The sequence below is a fragment of the Cheilinus undulatus genome, linkage group 13 (assembly GCF_018320785.1).
Source record: "Cheilinus undulatus linkage group 13, ASM1832078v1, whole genome shotgun sequence".
Lineage (NCBI taxonomy): Eukaryota > Metazoa > Chordata > Actinopteri > Labriformes > Labridae > Cheilinus > Cheilinus undulatus.
This window is the reverse complement of record NC_054877.1, coordinates 10,789,899-10,805,422: the sequence shown is the minus strand read 5'-3', so window position 1 is coordinate 10,805,422 and position 15,524 is coordinate 10,789,899. Positions and strand designations below refer to the sequence as shown.

At 37.7% G+C, this 15,524-nt stretch overlaps 1 protein-coding gene across 1 annotated transcript in view; it reads right to left on the bottom strand.

Annotated features, from left to right (window-relative positions):
- The window catches only part of tep1 (telomerase-associated protein 1), a 45,940-nt gene extending 30,758 nt beyond the window's left edge, over positions 1 to 15,182 (bottom strand). Inside the window, exons 1-13 of the mRNA XM_041803859.1 lie at positions 15,026 to 15,182; positions 13,883 to 14,358; positions 13,593 to 13,790; positions 13,281 to 13,430; positions 11,165 to 11,329; positions 10,756 to 10,893; positions 10,562 to 10,633; positions 7,542 to 7,666; positions 6,698 to 6,855; positions 4,045 to 4,154; positions 3,745 to 3,823; positions 1,804 to 1,996; positions 708 to 1,014 (exon numbers count right to left, since the gene is read on the bottom strand). Of these exons, the coding sequence (XP_041659793.1) occupies positions 708 to 1,014; positions 1,804 to 1,996; positions 3,745 to 3,823; positions 4,045 to 4,154; positions 6,698 to 6,855; positions 7,542 to 7,666; positions 10,562 to 10,633; positions 10,756 to 10,893; positions 11,165 to 11,329; positions 13,281 to 13,430; positions 13,593 to 13,790; positions 13,883 to 14,356 (2,169 nt within the window). The 5' untranslated portion in view covers positions 14,357 to 14,358; positions 15,026 to 15,182. The remainder of the gene's footprint in view (positions 1 to 707; positions 1,015 to 1,803; positions 1,997 to 3,744; positions 3,824 to 4,044; positions 4,155 to 6,697; positions 6,856 to 7,541; positions 7,667 to 10,561; positions 10,634 to 10,755; positions 10,894 to 11,164; positions 11,330 to 13,280; positions 13,431 to 13,592; positions 13,791 to 13,882; positions 14,359 to 15,025) is intronic.
- Between the last annotated feature and the right edge of the window lie 342 nt (positions 15,183 to 15,524).

The following is a 15,524-nucleotide window of genomic DNA, read 5'->3' as shown; positions in this document are numbered from 1 at the left end:
ATTTTTTTTCCATAATTTAACTGATTAACCTGGCATTGTGACGAGCAATATCACAAATTACTCAGTCCTGCAGACCTCCTAGTCTCTAGCATCATCTAGTCAGATGAAAGGAGACAAGAATCTAGAGGAGTCTTCTACTGAGCTAAGAGGCTATCTGAGCCCCTTTAACATACAAAAAATACTCATTTTGTCACAAAGTTGCTTTTAATTGAAACAGTAAACCTTGTGGGGTTAGTGACCGAGAGATGATGTGTCTTTCATGAACGAGCCAGTTCTACAAAACAGCTCTTAATGTGAGTCACTGTGAGCCAAACTGGACTGCTTCATGCAAATGGACCATATACGAAAGTCGTGTGACAACGCTCATCCGGGCTTTAAATGGAGGCTTTTTGCACTTTGAACGTTTGGCAGAGTTGTAAACAGCTCAAAACATGGCCTTTTTGGTTGCATTTATCTATGCAGAAATCCCTTCTTGCCCCCCAAGGGGAGTTCTCCACTTCTGTGTGACATCATCTGCAAAGAAGCTTTTGTGAGAACCCTTTTTTTAATTTTCAGAAAGATATGCAGTATCAAGATATATGTTGTGTATTACCATCTAGCCAAAAACAAACAAACAAACAAAAAAGAAAATACAGTTTTTGTCCATATCACCCACCCCCTACCACTCACTATCCATTGCCCCCCCTCTCTGAGATTCAGGCTCTTACAGACGGCGTGAGTTTGTCCTCCACTTCCATGTTCTTCCTCTGTCCTCTGTAGCGCGCTTTCTTTTCCTCCTCCTCCTCCTCCTCTTCCTCCTCCTTCTCCTGCTGTTCAGGGTCTGGTGGGAGGCAGAAGTCCTGCTTCATATCTGCATCAGCATAATCACTCAAGTTCGAGGACAAAAAGATAACAGTCCGTCCAGGGAGCGGGGAAATGTTGTAGCGACAGGAGAGCTGCACCGCCGTCTCTAGAGCTTTGCGATAACGGTCCAACAGTTCCACGGAGAATAGCCTCTCACCAGAAATGCCGCCACTGAAACAGTTACATGACATAATCAATCAAGGATTCCTTTAAATTTCAGCCAGTAAACTTGTGTCTTTATCCCTATAAGTGATTGTAACAAAATCATTTTTCATCGCAGTAAAAAAATCGTTTCATTAATTAATCTCTAAAATTAGTTCTACCAAAAACTGTAAAATTAACTAAAACTTTTTAGATGTTTTTCTAACAGCTAAAAACATTCTCCTTCTACTGCAGTGTTTGGCAGAAGTCCACTTGATAAATGACTTGGCAAAAAGGCACAAAATAAAAGAGATAGATGGCTTCACAAATGGCTGGGTCCCTAAAAAGCCCAGAGAACAGGCCCCCAGATACAAGTTGTCAACATTAACTCTGAAGCTGAAACGTTTGATTTATTCCAATAAATTCAAATTCTAGCCATGTCTTCATCACAATTACTCATTTAGTGATAATGATGGTATTGTGATTTATTAAGCAGATATAATTTTCCTATTATATTTTGCTTATTCAGTATATGTAATTATACCTGTGATGTTTGCCATCTTTATTGTTCAAAATACTGAAAAAAAGACCCAGAAAAGTGTGCGATTTAATCTACAGTCAGGTGGGACTATCTCCAGTTCACTGACATTTTTTCCAACTTATTTTCCACTAAATTTAAATTCTTATTGGTGCTGCTCTCTGAGATCACTTGTACTTTTTAGACTGAACAACAGACAAAATTAAAAGTGCAGTTTAAAAAAAGAAATAAGTTCATAGAATATGAGTGAGAACATTTATAACCAAAAGGTCAACTCATACTTGGCCTTTAAGAGCTGTGCCTTCTTTTCTTTGTACTGTCGGTAGATAAACGGCACTCCGAGCGTAACCCTCAGCCTGCTCCTTTTCGTCGTCTCCCAGTCTGCTCGTCTGAAGCGCCTGCTCTTGGGAATCCTCTTCAGGATGCTTTTCAGGATGTCTTTAGCAGAGGGGATGGTCTGCTGTGATGCTGAGGCTGATGACAGAATGTAAAAAAGAACATGTATTAATTCAGTGACTAACATATTAACCAACTAACAAGCTGGATTGCTAAGAATTAAAGTAGCCTTTTGTAGCAGACATCTCTTTAAACAGGAGATTTGATGTGGACAGGAAAAAAATTTAATATCACAAACCTCCCCCCACAACACATATCCTGCAAAGAGCAACACACTTCTATCATATTTATGTAATTCTGCCTCTTTTTTGGCAATAGTCAGGGCCAGAGGCATAATGGTTTTGGGTCATTTTTGGGGTATTTTCTTCAAACTTTGCAAAAATGTCCACACAATAATGAACTAAACACATACCTTGTATATCTTGTGGAAGCAAATGACCACCAGACAGTAGTTATAATTTTATTTTTTTTCTACTTAAAATTATGAAGTAGTATTCTCACTTTGTAGTTAATTGCGATTAATCACATCCTTTTTATTGCATACTAAAATTCTTTTTTGCATTAACAATAGTTTTTGTGTCATTTTTAAAATTTTTCTTCTGTCTTAAACTAAGGGTAATGGACTTCCTGTTTGGATACTGACCTACAGCGCTTAACAAATTTATTCGACCACCTGTCATATTTGTCTCAGAGACCATCCAGCATCATGAGGTGCTTTAATGCAGACTCTTGCATTTTCAGTCAGCTCTCCACGTTTTACCATTTTGAACAGGAATGAGGAATTTCAAACTGAATTCACCTTTTTATACCCAAGTTTGAGGCGGCTCACTGGGCTTCTCTGAGAAGTCAGAAATGAATCAAGCATAACATTCAACCACTAAAACTCATTTTTCTGTTCAGGAATGCAAGTAAATAACTATAATTTGACATATTAATCAAGAAATAATAAGGTGCTTTACTATTTTTTCAGTTTTTTGTAAATCAGTAAATTTGAAAATTCATGGATAACGATAATAATTATATTTTAGCATTAAAAATATAATTTGGGTTAAAGAGCTTCTACATATTGGTTTATTAACCATTGCAGAAACATAAAAAATAATTTTGGTAATTACTAATGCTGTTAATTTAGGGCAGCCGTGGCCTAAACCCTACTCTGGTTAAGGTTAGGGTGGTCTAATAAATTTGTTAAGCACTGTACATTGCTGGTAGATTGAAGATTTTAACATGAACTTACCTGCAGAAAAAGGAACTTGCTATGGATTGAAAATTAAGTAAAGGAACATTAAAAAGGTTCAGATGACACTGACTTCTCCACTCAGCTGTCTGTAAGTCTTTTTAAAGTAAAATAAGACATTAAAGGGCAGAATGGACTTAAGTAAAATCACTGTGGCTGCAGATAGAGGCTGACATGCCTTAATCAAAGTACACTGAAAGGGACAACAAAGCATGTGATTAATCGCAATTCAAAAAATTAGCACAATAATTTTGGACCTTGACAAATTGGGATTTACTTGCTAATCTTGACAACCCTATTATATTAACATAGTAGATGTTGGAGAGCCTTCTTAGATTCTAACCCAACTGCAGCTTCAGTAAAGCAGACAATAAGGAGGAAGTTACTGTAATGTTGATCAGGATGAGCAAAATCAGAAAGATATGGGAGGTAGGACAATGTGACGTGAGAGCATTGCAAAAAAGGGCCACCTACAGGTGTATCGATTCTACAAATTTTCTCTAACATGTAGAAGTCTATTTCTTTGTGCAACTTACTAATACAAAATATATAAGAAAAATATGCCTTAATGCTGTTTCATGTATCTTACCTAATTCTTGAAGCTGCATGATGACTTTGTAGGCAGCAAGGAATCTGAAGGGGAACTGTCGGCTCTGAATAACAGCTTTCTGTGAAGATTACAAAAACATAAAGTAAAAGAGAGAACCTGGTATGCTGCATCATAAGAGTCTGACACAAAAGAAAGTAGAGCAATATAGCCACACAAATATACAGTAGCTTCTCTTCTGAGGGTTTAAATACAAAGAATCATAAGTTCATTTAGCTGTTATAAATTGATCAGAACATACCACATGTCCAAGCATCTCTTCCACTGTTAAATGAACCTCACCTTGTTGGTGAGTCTGTCCAGGATCTTCTTGTGATGAGCCTCGCTGATGCCTTTAATGATCATGTTCCTCAGGTTCCTCAGCATGGCCATGAATGGAAGAGACTTGTTGTCTGTATAACAGACACATTAATACTTCAGTACACCTTATTCCTGGTCAACATGATACTTTTGCAGCCCTTTCTGTCTAAATGGGACTTTGCATAGAAACGAGATGCTAATTGTGACTATTAGAGCGATTTAAAGATTAAAATATGTAAACTTTGTCTGTTATGCCTCAAACAGGATAATATTATTTCTCCACCCTCTACTAGAGAGAACAAAGTGAAGAAATTACCTCAGATAACCTAGACTAGCATGTTTAGCTAACTTTATTAGCTTTGTATCAGTATAGTAATAGGCGGTCATGTTTTGTTAAAGGAGTTAGGACACGACCTTCAGATAAGATATAGAGTGTAGTCAGAGCTTTAACATTTTTCTGTTTAGTTTGTGAAGAATTTCACCAACGAATCCCTCTTAAAATGTGGGAATTATATTTTTATTACTATACATGACTCAAGTTGTCAACTCCTCAGTTTTGTAAATCTCAAATTCGGTATTAATAATTAATAATAGATGAATACTGAAAGAATCACAACCCTGATGCATTCAGACAGTGAGCAGCATGTTTAACCTCCTAAAACCCTGCAAGCACATATGAGGACTTTACATTTTGGCTTTTCCTACAACTTTGCAATCATTATTGGCAACTTATTTTTTAGATGATTGTCCGGAGTGGCCATTAAAATTGTAGTAATTTGCTGAAAATGTTGCAGAATTTGCTGTTTGGATATTTCGGTGGAATTGGCTTGGAAACTATTAAAGTGTTGGTAAACCCCCAGCTCAGAGCAAACTCCGCCCACTTCAGACTTTTCAAAAATGTACAAAAAAAGGAAGTTTGGTACTGAGAGGAGGGAGGGGAAAAGGACGGCATTTTCCAGATGAGGCAGGACTGACGGTGACGTCCCCTTGCCAGAAAGTGACACAGAGTCCCACAGCACTGCTGCCCTTAGAGCGATCTTTTGAGGTGGAGGATTTTGTAGTGTGGTGGTGGACCATGGTGGTCTTGAGCACTACCTGTTTGGGCTGTTTGCTCCAGCACCGGCATTACTAAAGCCGGAGCTATTGAGCTGAAGCAGTGCAGGTGCAGGCAGGAGAGGATGGGAGTGGTCCCTGAATGGTAAAGTTGGTTATAGGCGGTAACATTCTACCTTCAATATAGAGTTTGTGACAGAAACCTACTAATGATAGGTTACCACGTCACATAAGCCCCGCCTTTTTAGAAAAGTTTTCAAAACAGATGTCTGTTTGAGCTGATTAAAAGCCATGAAATGCTGATTTTTATCAGTTTGGTGCAAATGTCAGAAGTAACACCAGCACTGATGTGTTTTATCATAGTTCAGTCAGATACTTCAGTGTACAGCTGAAAAAAAGTGTTCACTACCTCTTTAAGTATTTTCGTGGAAATTTAGAGGATATAATTTTGAGTTTCATTGGAAGATTTGGGGAAATTGTGTTAATTTTTTTGTCACTTTCATAGGAATTTGTAGAATTTATTTGTAATTTTTAGGAACTTGGATTGGGACTCTGGATGCAGAGGTCGTTTACTAACATTTTAGGAATTTTCATGAAAAGTCGATAGTGCCAGAAATTTCCTAATTTTTTGGGAGTTTGCGTGAATGTTTGAATGTTTCGGCTTTATGATAAAGTTTCACTGAAAGATTCAAAGTCTATTTAAAGAAATTTTAGGGTACATTTTATAGGATACTCTTAAAACATGCTCAAGATATTTTTTTTGGTCACATATTATGGAAAACAAACTTTTTCAGACTTTTCTAGCAAAAATATGTCGACAGATTTAACTGTCATGTTACAACCACCAACAGAGCAATAAGTACTGAGTGTTACAGAATACATCATTTATAACTTTCATCTTATAATAAAATTTAGCTAGATGTTTGATTTAACAAAAGTGAAGCAGTATTTTACTAAAGTGGAGATTTATTCCTTTCAGAACAACCACTGTTGATGCTGAATCACTTTAGTGAGTTGTTTGAAGAATCTTGATTTTCTATTACCGTACCAGAAGTCCCGCCCACCTTCACAGATACAGTAGACTGCCAGGAATAAGATGGGCACACCTGATCATTGACATCCAAGTTTGTGTTTGGCTGATTAGAGATTTGTATATTTACATATGGTATATTATACCATATAAAAGTGCTTGTTATTACAGGTTATCATCAATTCTTTTGCTTTAGTTTCATCTGATTTATAAATGCTTCTTTACACCTCCATTGTCATATTATTGTTGGTTATGGATAACCTGATAGGTAAAACGCAAAAGCTTGTTGGTCAACAGAGAGGTCTTGTCTGCACCTGAAGGGATGTTCTGCTTCAACAATCTGCTCACAAAATATAATTCCACTTATTACACATCTATTCACATCCCTACAAAACATTGCAACACTATATATTACAAAAGCTGCTCATGCTTTACAGAAATTTTAGATTAACAGTAAAAACTTAAAAAAGAGAAATCAGTGTACCACTAGAAAAAGTCATTTTTCTGTATGAACTAAAAGTAGATTTTCTGAAATGCTAATGTTCAGCAGACCTATGAGCTTCTCCCAGGTAGCAGCCTTGTTTCCCTCCAGGCTGAGCAGCCGTTCCCACGTTTCCGGGTCTTTGAGCTTCATCCTCTTCCCGGCTCGCTCCCTGTCCCATGCACCCTTCATCCCACTGTGGTTGAACGTCTTCGGGTCAGCGGGATACCTGGGACCAAATCAGGCATTTTTAAAATAAGAAGCAGAACAAGCCCAGAGGTAGATCTGTGGTTTAATCAGACTCTCATGTCTACTTTTCTACAGTCTCAACAATACAAGAATAAAATGCTCAGGTACAGAACAAGCTAACTAAAGTAAGGTGCTTAATGAGACGTCAGAAAGGAGCCTGGACTAAAGGTGTTTTAGTTCTTGGACAAGTAATAGACAACTGCGCATTGAATATCATGCAAAACCTCTGAGATATTTTTACACAGTATATAGAAAAGATAAGTCATTTGTTTTAAATTCACATTCTGATGGCATTAAATAAAACACCCATTATTTATCATATATAAACATGTTTTAACATTTAACTCATAATTATTAACAATGTATGGTTTTGGTTTAGCAGATAAAGATATTTGTCATATTCTTAAAGTTTTCAATCAGATTACTGATAAATCAAAACATCATAAAAGGCAATATAATAGAAAATAGATCTAATAACACTGAGTATTTCCCTCTAGGATATACTACAAACATCTCAGATTGCTGTATATGACTGTATAAACTGGTGAGTAAACATTTAAAATGCCCTTTAACCACTTGTGAATTCACAACAGAACATGAAGAGAGAAATGTAATGGCCATTGTTGAAGCTGTCGGTGTATGTAGGCGTGTGTTTGTGTTGCTCACTTTTTTCCCAGGATGGCCATAACGTGTTCAGCCGGTTCTTTAATGTGGAGCCTCTTAATCATCTTCTTTATACTGAACTCACTCTGCTTTTTATCCACCACTGCTTTGCCTCCCTCCACTTTCAGCTGCACACAAACACAAACATTTTACCTGTTTGAGTTTACTGCCAAGACATAAAAGAGATATAAAAGCACAACAGTTCAACAGTTTCTATGAAAACACTAAGAAAGAGAAAGATTTTTGTCATTACTCTACTTAACACATTTAGACTAGATCTAACATTCATATCCTTCTACCTTTAGCGCTTGAGGCAATGTCAGTGCATTTTGGATGATCTTTACCACACACACACACAAAAAAAAAAAATGTGATGACCTGCAATGCAGTTCACTAAAGTGCACACTGGAAGACAGACAGGATCAAAAATTATTAGTCCTAGCCTTTTATGCCTCCATTCAGAAAATTTGTAGGAAGTTTTTTAAAGTTTAGCACGTACAAAGACTATAGCATGGCTACAGCAATATTTTAGATGACAAGAAACACAAAGGTGACGACCCAGACCGGCAAGCCAAGTCTCAGTGGATGACAGACCGTCTGAATCACCTGACTGTGATGATTTAGATTTGACTGATTAACGATAACAAAAATGTTAACAAACTTTGGGGCAAAAGCCATTCTTAAAAGGCTTCCAGATGTTACTTCATGTCTCAACCTGCAACTGAATAATAAAGAAAATTGTAAACATTGAAATCCTGTGCAGTTTTCAGTGCACACTAAGGTTTATAGAGCTTTGAGTTCAAATAATGTTAGATTTTAGAGGGTGAAATGCAGCTTTACTGTAGGTCTAAATGTGTTAAAGTATAACTAAACCCCAGAGTTTTACCTGAAGTGCATCTAAAAATTATTTTGAAACATCTTTACAATATATATTACACCTAGGATGGCTTTAAATTAACTAACGAAGGGCCTGAGTTCAGCACTTTTAGAGCTGGCAGCAGTCCCCTGTTTCTCCCTGGTGTATATTGGCTCTTGAATAGAAGTAGACTTCTGCTGTTCTAGGGAGCAACCAAATTGTCCCTTCTAAATAGCTCTGTGTCCTTCAAGTTTCCTTTTTTAAAATACATATCACCAGGAAAACACAACAACATGCAGAGGAATGCTTTCCAGACAAAGACAACCATACACCTGAAAACGTGACCCACAAAAATACAAGTCAGGTTAGTTTCTCATCTGCCAGTATGGAAAGTCCCTTCTTGATTTCAGTAAGAGAGAAGTGACACTCACAAATGTGGCACTGTTTCATAAATTAGACAGTTTTCAACTGAGAGTGCTTCAAACTCAGGGAAAAAAGTGCTGCTGCCTAGGGTATTTTTTCTGCCCTGGGTGCTGAATACACTCGACTGCATTGGCTTTGTAATAGCATTGTCCACAGCTAGTGTTAATTTCGGAAAATATCTTAAATTAAGTCTATTTTCTTTGGTTTTAGTCACATTTTAGCCATTTCTAACCTTTGCAGTTCCAGTGTAGCTTTAGTTGACGAACTTTAAGGCAGTTTAGTCCACTTTTAGTAATTAAAAGTCCTTACAAGGCTTAACTTTTATTAATAATGTTTTAATCTATCTTTGCACTAATTTAATCAGGCTGAATATGAGATAAATATAAAAGTAAAACACTCACATTAATGCAAAATCAATATCTTAACCAATTTAAAATACACTGATAAAAACAGGGACATATCTTATTTTTGCACAGTGGAGAAATATCACTGATTTTGAATGTCTGACAGTCAAGCACTAACATTTTAGACTTTTTTTATTCTCCTTGATAAAATCTAAACCTTCTTTTAATCAGTTTTTTTTAACCAAATATCTATTTTAGCTAGTCTTATCCTTGTCTTCCTCATGGAAAAAGGTAGTTGATAAAATTTTCAGTCAAAGTTTTGGTCGACAAACTAACGTTGGTCCACAGCCAGTGCAAACACAGGCCCTAAGAGCTCTGTGTCAAAGATAAACACTAACTGGGTGACTCTAAAGAGATTGATGAGGTCACCTGGCACCAGTTTAGTCAATAGAAAAAATTGCCCACAGAAGCTAAGTTTCAACCTGTAGAGGGCAGTCACCATGCACATTTCACACACAAAATATTGAATTTAAATTCCTTATACTCAAATGTTGAGAGTTATCTGAAATATTCAACAACACAACTAAATACTTAAATACATCACTTTTCAACTGAATAAAGTTTTCTGAGTGTTTAGTTTCACCGAAACAACCTGCAACAGACCTTTATCAAGGTCATCTTAAGGATGATTTTAAACTTATTCTACACCTGGGCTATAAAAAAAAATCAACAAATAGTATTTTGGGATTATCGAGATTTGGTAGGAACCCTAGTGTCCAAATGAGAAACATTTGGACTTTCTCCGCACTGACTGGCTGAGCAGATTAAGGTCATTTGTGAACAAATACTAAAATAACCTTAAGAATAAAGTCCGATTAACAAAATAAATAATCTAACCTATTGAAAACTGGGTTAAGTAACCTATTTTCAACATAAATGTTCCTTTTCTACCTCATTTGTTAAACAGCTCAGTACTTTGTACGGGAAATGGTTCGAATAAATAACAAAGGTAAACTCTGTACTTAATACTGATAAATAATACGATAAAATACAATGGTATTCCCGATACTAAATATTCCCTTTAAACTAGATAGTAGACTTTAATTACACTTTAACCCCAAAAAGGAGATTCTGTTTACTTCTGTTAAATGTTTATGATCAAATAAAAGCAAAACATGTTTCACTTGCATTTTATTTAAAAATGAAAGAATTAAAATTGGAAACTGGGTTGAGTGTGGAAAAGAATCAGAGATTTTATTTTTAAGCCATACCATCCAGAACTGACTTACCCTGTATCTTAAGTATTTTACAAAACACTTCATTAAACAAAAGTGTCTTGGACAATAATAACAGCCAAAACACAAAACTACTGCCGTATAAAGTGAAGTAAACTGACTTACAAACTTCTCCAGAATAGATTTATCTGACCGCAGCAGATTTGCCCACTTCTCCAGCTGCTGAGTGTCTGCTCCCTGAAAATTTAACATTCACTATGTTAGAAACAGTGGAGGATTAAATGAGGACATGCACTCAGTGATGGAACATCTTAAATTTCAGAAAATAGAAACAGCAGCCACCATCAATGCCCCTGTACCTTTGTTTTGGGCTTTTTGCGGCTGTGTTTACAGCGGTGTTTGCGCGTGTTGTATTTAGCCAGCTGGTACTCGTTGAACTGCTTGAACTTGTCAGCCATCGCTTTCTTCAGGCACATCGGCAGAGAGCGGCTGAAGCACTGGAAACGGGTAAAAGCTGAGTTAAGACAGAATAAAGACTGGGAATCACAGAAGCCCTAAGAGATCAATAAAGGCAAAAATGTGAGAAAATGGAATTATAATAATGTACAGTAAAGTTGTTCCAGCCTTCAATACTGATACCAAGATTTGACAAAACATATTTACTTTGTAGCAGCCCTAATCCAAATGCCACATCATCATGATCTTTTTTCAGAATCAGAACAGACAAAAAAACCCTACATCACTTGTTGGACACTTGCAGGCACTTACTGTGCTGTAAATCCGAACTACTTCCAGCCAGTCTGAAGGCAGCTGCACGACAGAACAGAAGTATCTACGGACATGCGACTTGGTGGACGGCAGACTGGCAGCCAGGGCCAATAAAAAGTTTGCTGTGATGCGGATGTTCAGCTCCTGACGAGTGTAAACCGCCACCTGAAATATACAAGAAATACCAAGCACACAGCACATGACTGGAAATGAATATGACCCTTGAACTGTCTCAATAGGATTAACAGATTTGACTTAAATCACTAGCATATCCTTATTTACATGTATATTCTATGTCTACTTCCTTTGTACCTTATAACTTACATCAGCCTTTCCCAAACTTCCGTATACTGCAGCCCATTTTGAGACCTGAAAATTTCCTGGGGCCCACCAAAAAACCCTTGTACAACAACATAAGACTCAAATATTTTCCTTTTATTTATCAGATTTTTGTGTCATAAACGTGGAATTTCAAAGCAAAAGCTTGGCTCTCAGATACATTAACATTAGAGTTTGTGGGGTCACAAAGTACAACTGATGAGCCGCTGCCATTTATTTGTTTTGATCAGACATCTGCAAAGTCACATACGTTTTCTTGTTTGATATTGGTCTCCATACTCCATAAGTGTTTCCTCTAAGTCACGATTATTCTCCAAAGACTCCTAAAACTTTTTAGAAAGAAGTGTATAGTATATAGTATACTGTATACATATATATAGACCAGTAAGTATATACAGAATGTTTAACAGAGTGTCACCTGTTAATCCAACACCAGTTAAACGATGACACCAATTGGATATAACACAAAAAAAAAATTATAAAAAGCTGACATGAGTTAAAATTTCTGTTTGTTTTTTGTTACTTCTAAGACTTAAAATTATAATATACAATCAAGTAATTTACAATGAATTTCATATTTTTTATTTATTTGATTTTTAGTTATTGTTAATGACCTCTCGCAGCCCACCTACAGTACCTGAGGCCCACCAGTGGGCCCTGGCCCATACATTGTGAAGCACTGACCTACATTAAAGGTCACATATTTTACCCTATTAAGACAAGTTTATATCGTTCTCAGAGGTCCCCAAAACATGCCTGTGAAGTCTGTTGCTGAAAAAACACTCCAGTCTTGGATTTTTGCATGTCTAAAACCCCCAGTTTCAGCCCTGCTCAGAATGAGCTGTTTCTGTGGCTTTAAATGTTATTGAGCTGTCTGACTCCACCCCCTGACCCTGCCCCTCTACGGAAATGGATGTGGCTTATAGATGTGGCTCTCCTGATCCTCCTCTCAGAGGGTCAGGAGGGGAGGACAGAACTTTCTTCCAAGCGGGGACGGTCAACCAAACTTGGGGGCGGTGCTAACTCCCCACATGACATCATGAAGGGAAAATCTGAGAACGGTTTGTTTCAGCACACATTTTCTAAAAGATGAGGGGGGGGGGGGGGGGGGGGTTCCTGATTCTTGTGGGGATTGTGGACAGGTCAGGGGCACATATTTTTGTTAGAAAAGACTGAAAAGTGATTTTGCATAATATGCAGCATTTAAACCAGAGGAGTATGGGAACTAAACACCTCTGGTTCAAGGAACTTGGAAGGTCAGAGATGAACTGGGGAAAAAGTGTTTCCATTTGATGGCCCCTTTACTTTGTAAACTTAATGATCTGGTCTCTTTGGAAGAGACCTGCTCTGTTACTTCATGTCTTATAGTCTTGTGTTTTGTATTAATTCTGTATAGCTGCTCACTATTTTATAGGGACTTTGTAAACTGAGCTGTTGCTCGTTTTGGTCAGGACAAAAACAACACAGATACGTCTTTTTGGGCAGTCCATGAGTCTCCGTGTCCAACATTGTACATGTACGGTTTGAACTAAATTAAAGTTATTGAAGGATAGCTCCTTGAGATGCAGCACTAGTTTTCAGGGGGTCCTAGAAAATGGAGGTGTATTTCATCCTTTGGTACTAAGCAGAAAAGTGTTATCCTCATTCTGGTGATCATGATAACTGGACATTAACATTGCTATTCACATAAGGATAATGAGAAGGAAATATAAAATGACAAATCATAATTAATGCTTGTGTTTCTACTGTTATTTGTGATTCCCCAGGTAAAACACACCTTGAGAAGAAACTGTGGGTCAGAGACAGAAATATCCTTCCCCAGGCTAGTGATCTTGGTCCAAACACTCTCCTCTGAGTCCCATTCCTTCTCTCCTGGATTTTTGCTCTTATTGACCAGGGAGCAACACACGGCATTCAGCAGGAGATACTGAGGAACAGACAGAGAGTATTTTATGTTTGTGTTAAATTCTCAGAGGGTTTTTAGGCATTTTTGTCAACATAATAAAACAGGGATAACTGATGTCTTTTTCAGCTGCTGTGCAAAGAAACTGCAAAGATTCGTTCTTTTGTTTACAATATTTCTGCTTACTTTTTTATCCTTTAGCTCCTCTTCAATCGTATCATCTCCTCTGTCCAGCTCAGCAAATTCCTCCTGATTGATGACCACAGCTTGATCCAGTTCTTGGTTACCCAAATCTGTTCCAAGAACAGCTAAATCCATGGCTGATCCAGCATCCTCCTCCACGTGCTCCTCTTCAGACAAAAATTCATCTTCCTCAGAAGTTGTCTGATGCAAAAGAAGGCGTATTTAAACATACATCAAAGAATATTTTTAATAAGAATCTAAATGGTCAAACTAATGAAGAGCATTTTATTTACCACACTTTTTTCTTCAAAAAAGGATGGCATCACTTTAGATGTTTCCTCCCTGCTTTCATCTCCACTCTCCTCTACGCCAGTGACGAGTGAAGAATGAGCAAAGTGACTGCTGGGGTGGGACACTTGGAATACTTTGGGCCCAGATGTACAGAAATTCAGAGAAGAAGAGAGAAAAGGTGATTGACTGCTGAGGAGCTTGTTCTCAGTGCTGAGGAGAGGAGAGGTGAAGGAAGGTGAGAAGGAAGAGGTGGAGAGGAGGGAGGATGAGGTGGAAGACAGGTGGGAGGGCTGCAGAGCGGGGCATGAGGAAGGCTGCAGTGCAAGGTTTGAAAATGGGGGTAAGAGTGCAGAGGTCTGAGTAAGGAGCTTGTTCTCCAGACTTGGAGGAGCATAGTTGGAGGACAAACTTCTCCCACATGTCTGCTGATGTCCTCCTTGGGCCACATCGGCCTGCTGCAGAGTCGGAGACCTCATCTCTGCAGAGAAAGAAAGCACATCAGTCAAATCTGAGCTCCTCCTTTTGGTCACAAATACAAAGCTGTACAATCCCTAGTAGCTCTTAAATATACAGACAGGTGGTAGAGCAACATTTCTTCAACTGCCCAACCAAGCTTTGTTTGTGCTGTCATAATTAAGGGCGCAGCTGAAACCAATCATAAAAAAGGTCAAAAGTCTGAAACAGCAGGCTGTATATAAACCTTTGGAGTCTTGAAAGGATTACATTCATTTGTGTAAGAATGCAAATGCAAAGGCAGAAGAACAGAATATGGTAGCACACACAAAAATAAGGAGGTATAAACTATTTAGATGACACGTTGAGGCTTGAATCTGGTACCAATAAGTCTTCGTGTTTTAAAGCCTGCCTTTTATGATAGTAAAGCAGCAATTTGCCTCCTTCCACTCAAATATAAATACACCATCTACCTTAAGATCAGTCAATCAACCATGTAAGGAGAACTCATGAGTGTTGTATAACACTCCAACAATGTCCAGACTGGCTCCGTATATAAAAATGAACAGAGACATTAGTCAACTGTCAAAATTAGTCATGATGTTCTATGGTAGCCAACTTCAAGTTCTCTGAAATGACTCAAGAGTTCGAGTAGGTGTGGTGAACATCGAGTTCACATGACGATAACTCACCGCAAAACCCTCCTCAGACCGCGCTGACAGTGAACAAAGATGTCCTCTTGTGTTTAATGTTAGCGTTTAATGTACTGCAGTTTTAGCATCTATTTCTGACGCCTGTGGGGCCAAATGCAGCTCTTCATTTACTGTAAATTTCCTCATAGGAAGTACTTGCCCGACTCCTCGGTTGTCTAGAGAGCGCTGATTGGCCAGTATTATTGTGTACTTTTTTACCGTAATGGCACACGTATGGGTATCTATCTTCAAATTACTGAGTATTTAGGGGAATCAAGAAAAAGACGATTATGATGAAATACCCCTTGTCCTCAAAATAAGAAACGACCTCAAACGTGTTAATATATATTATGGTGTTGCTATTTTAAAACGTTCTGTATGTATCAACCATTTTGACAGAAAAACGGTATACTGAAAGGAATAAAAAACGACTGATTTTTTAACACGAAAAAATATATTATGAGAAGAAGCAGTAGGGGTGTATAATCTTGAAATAGAA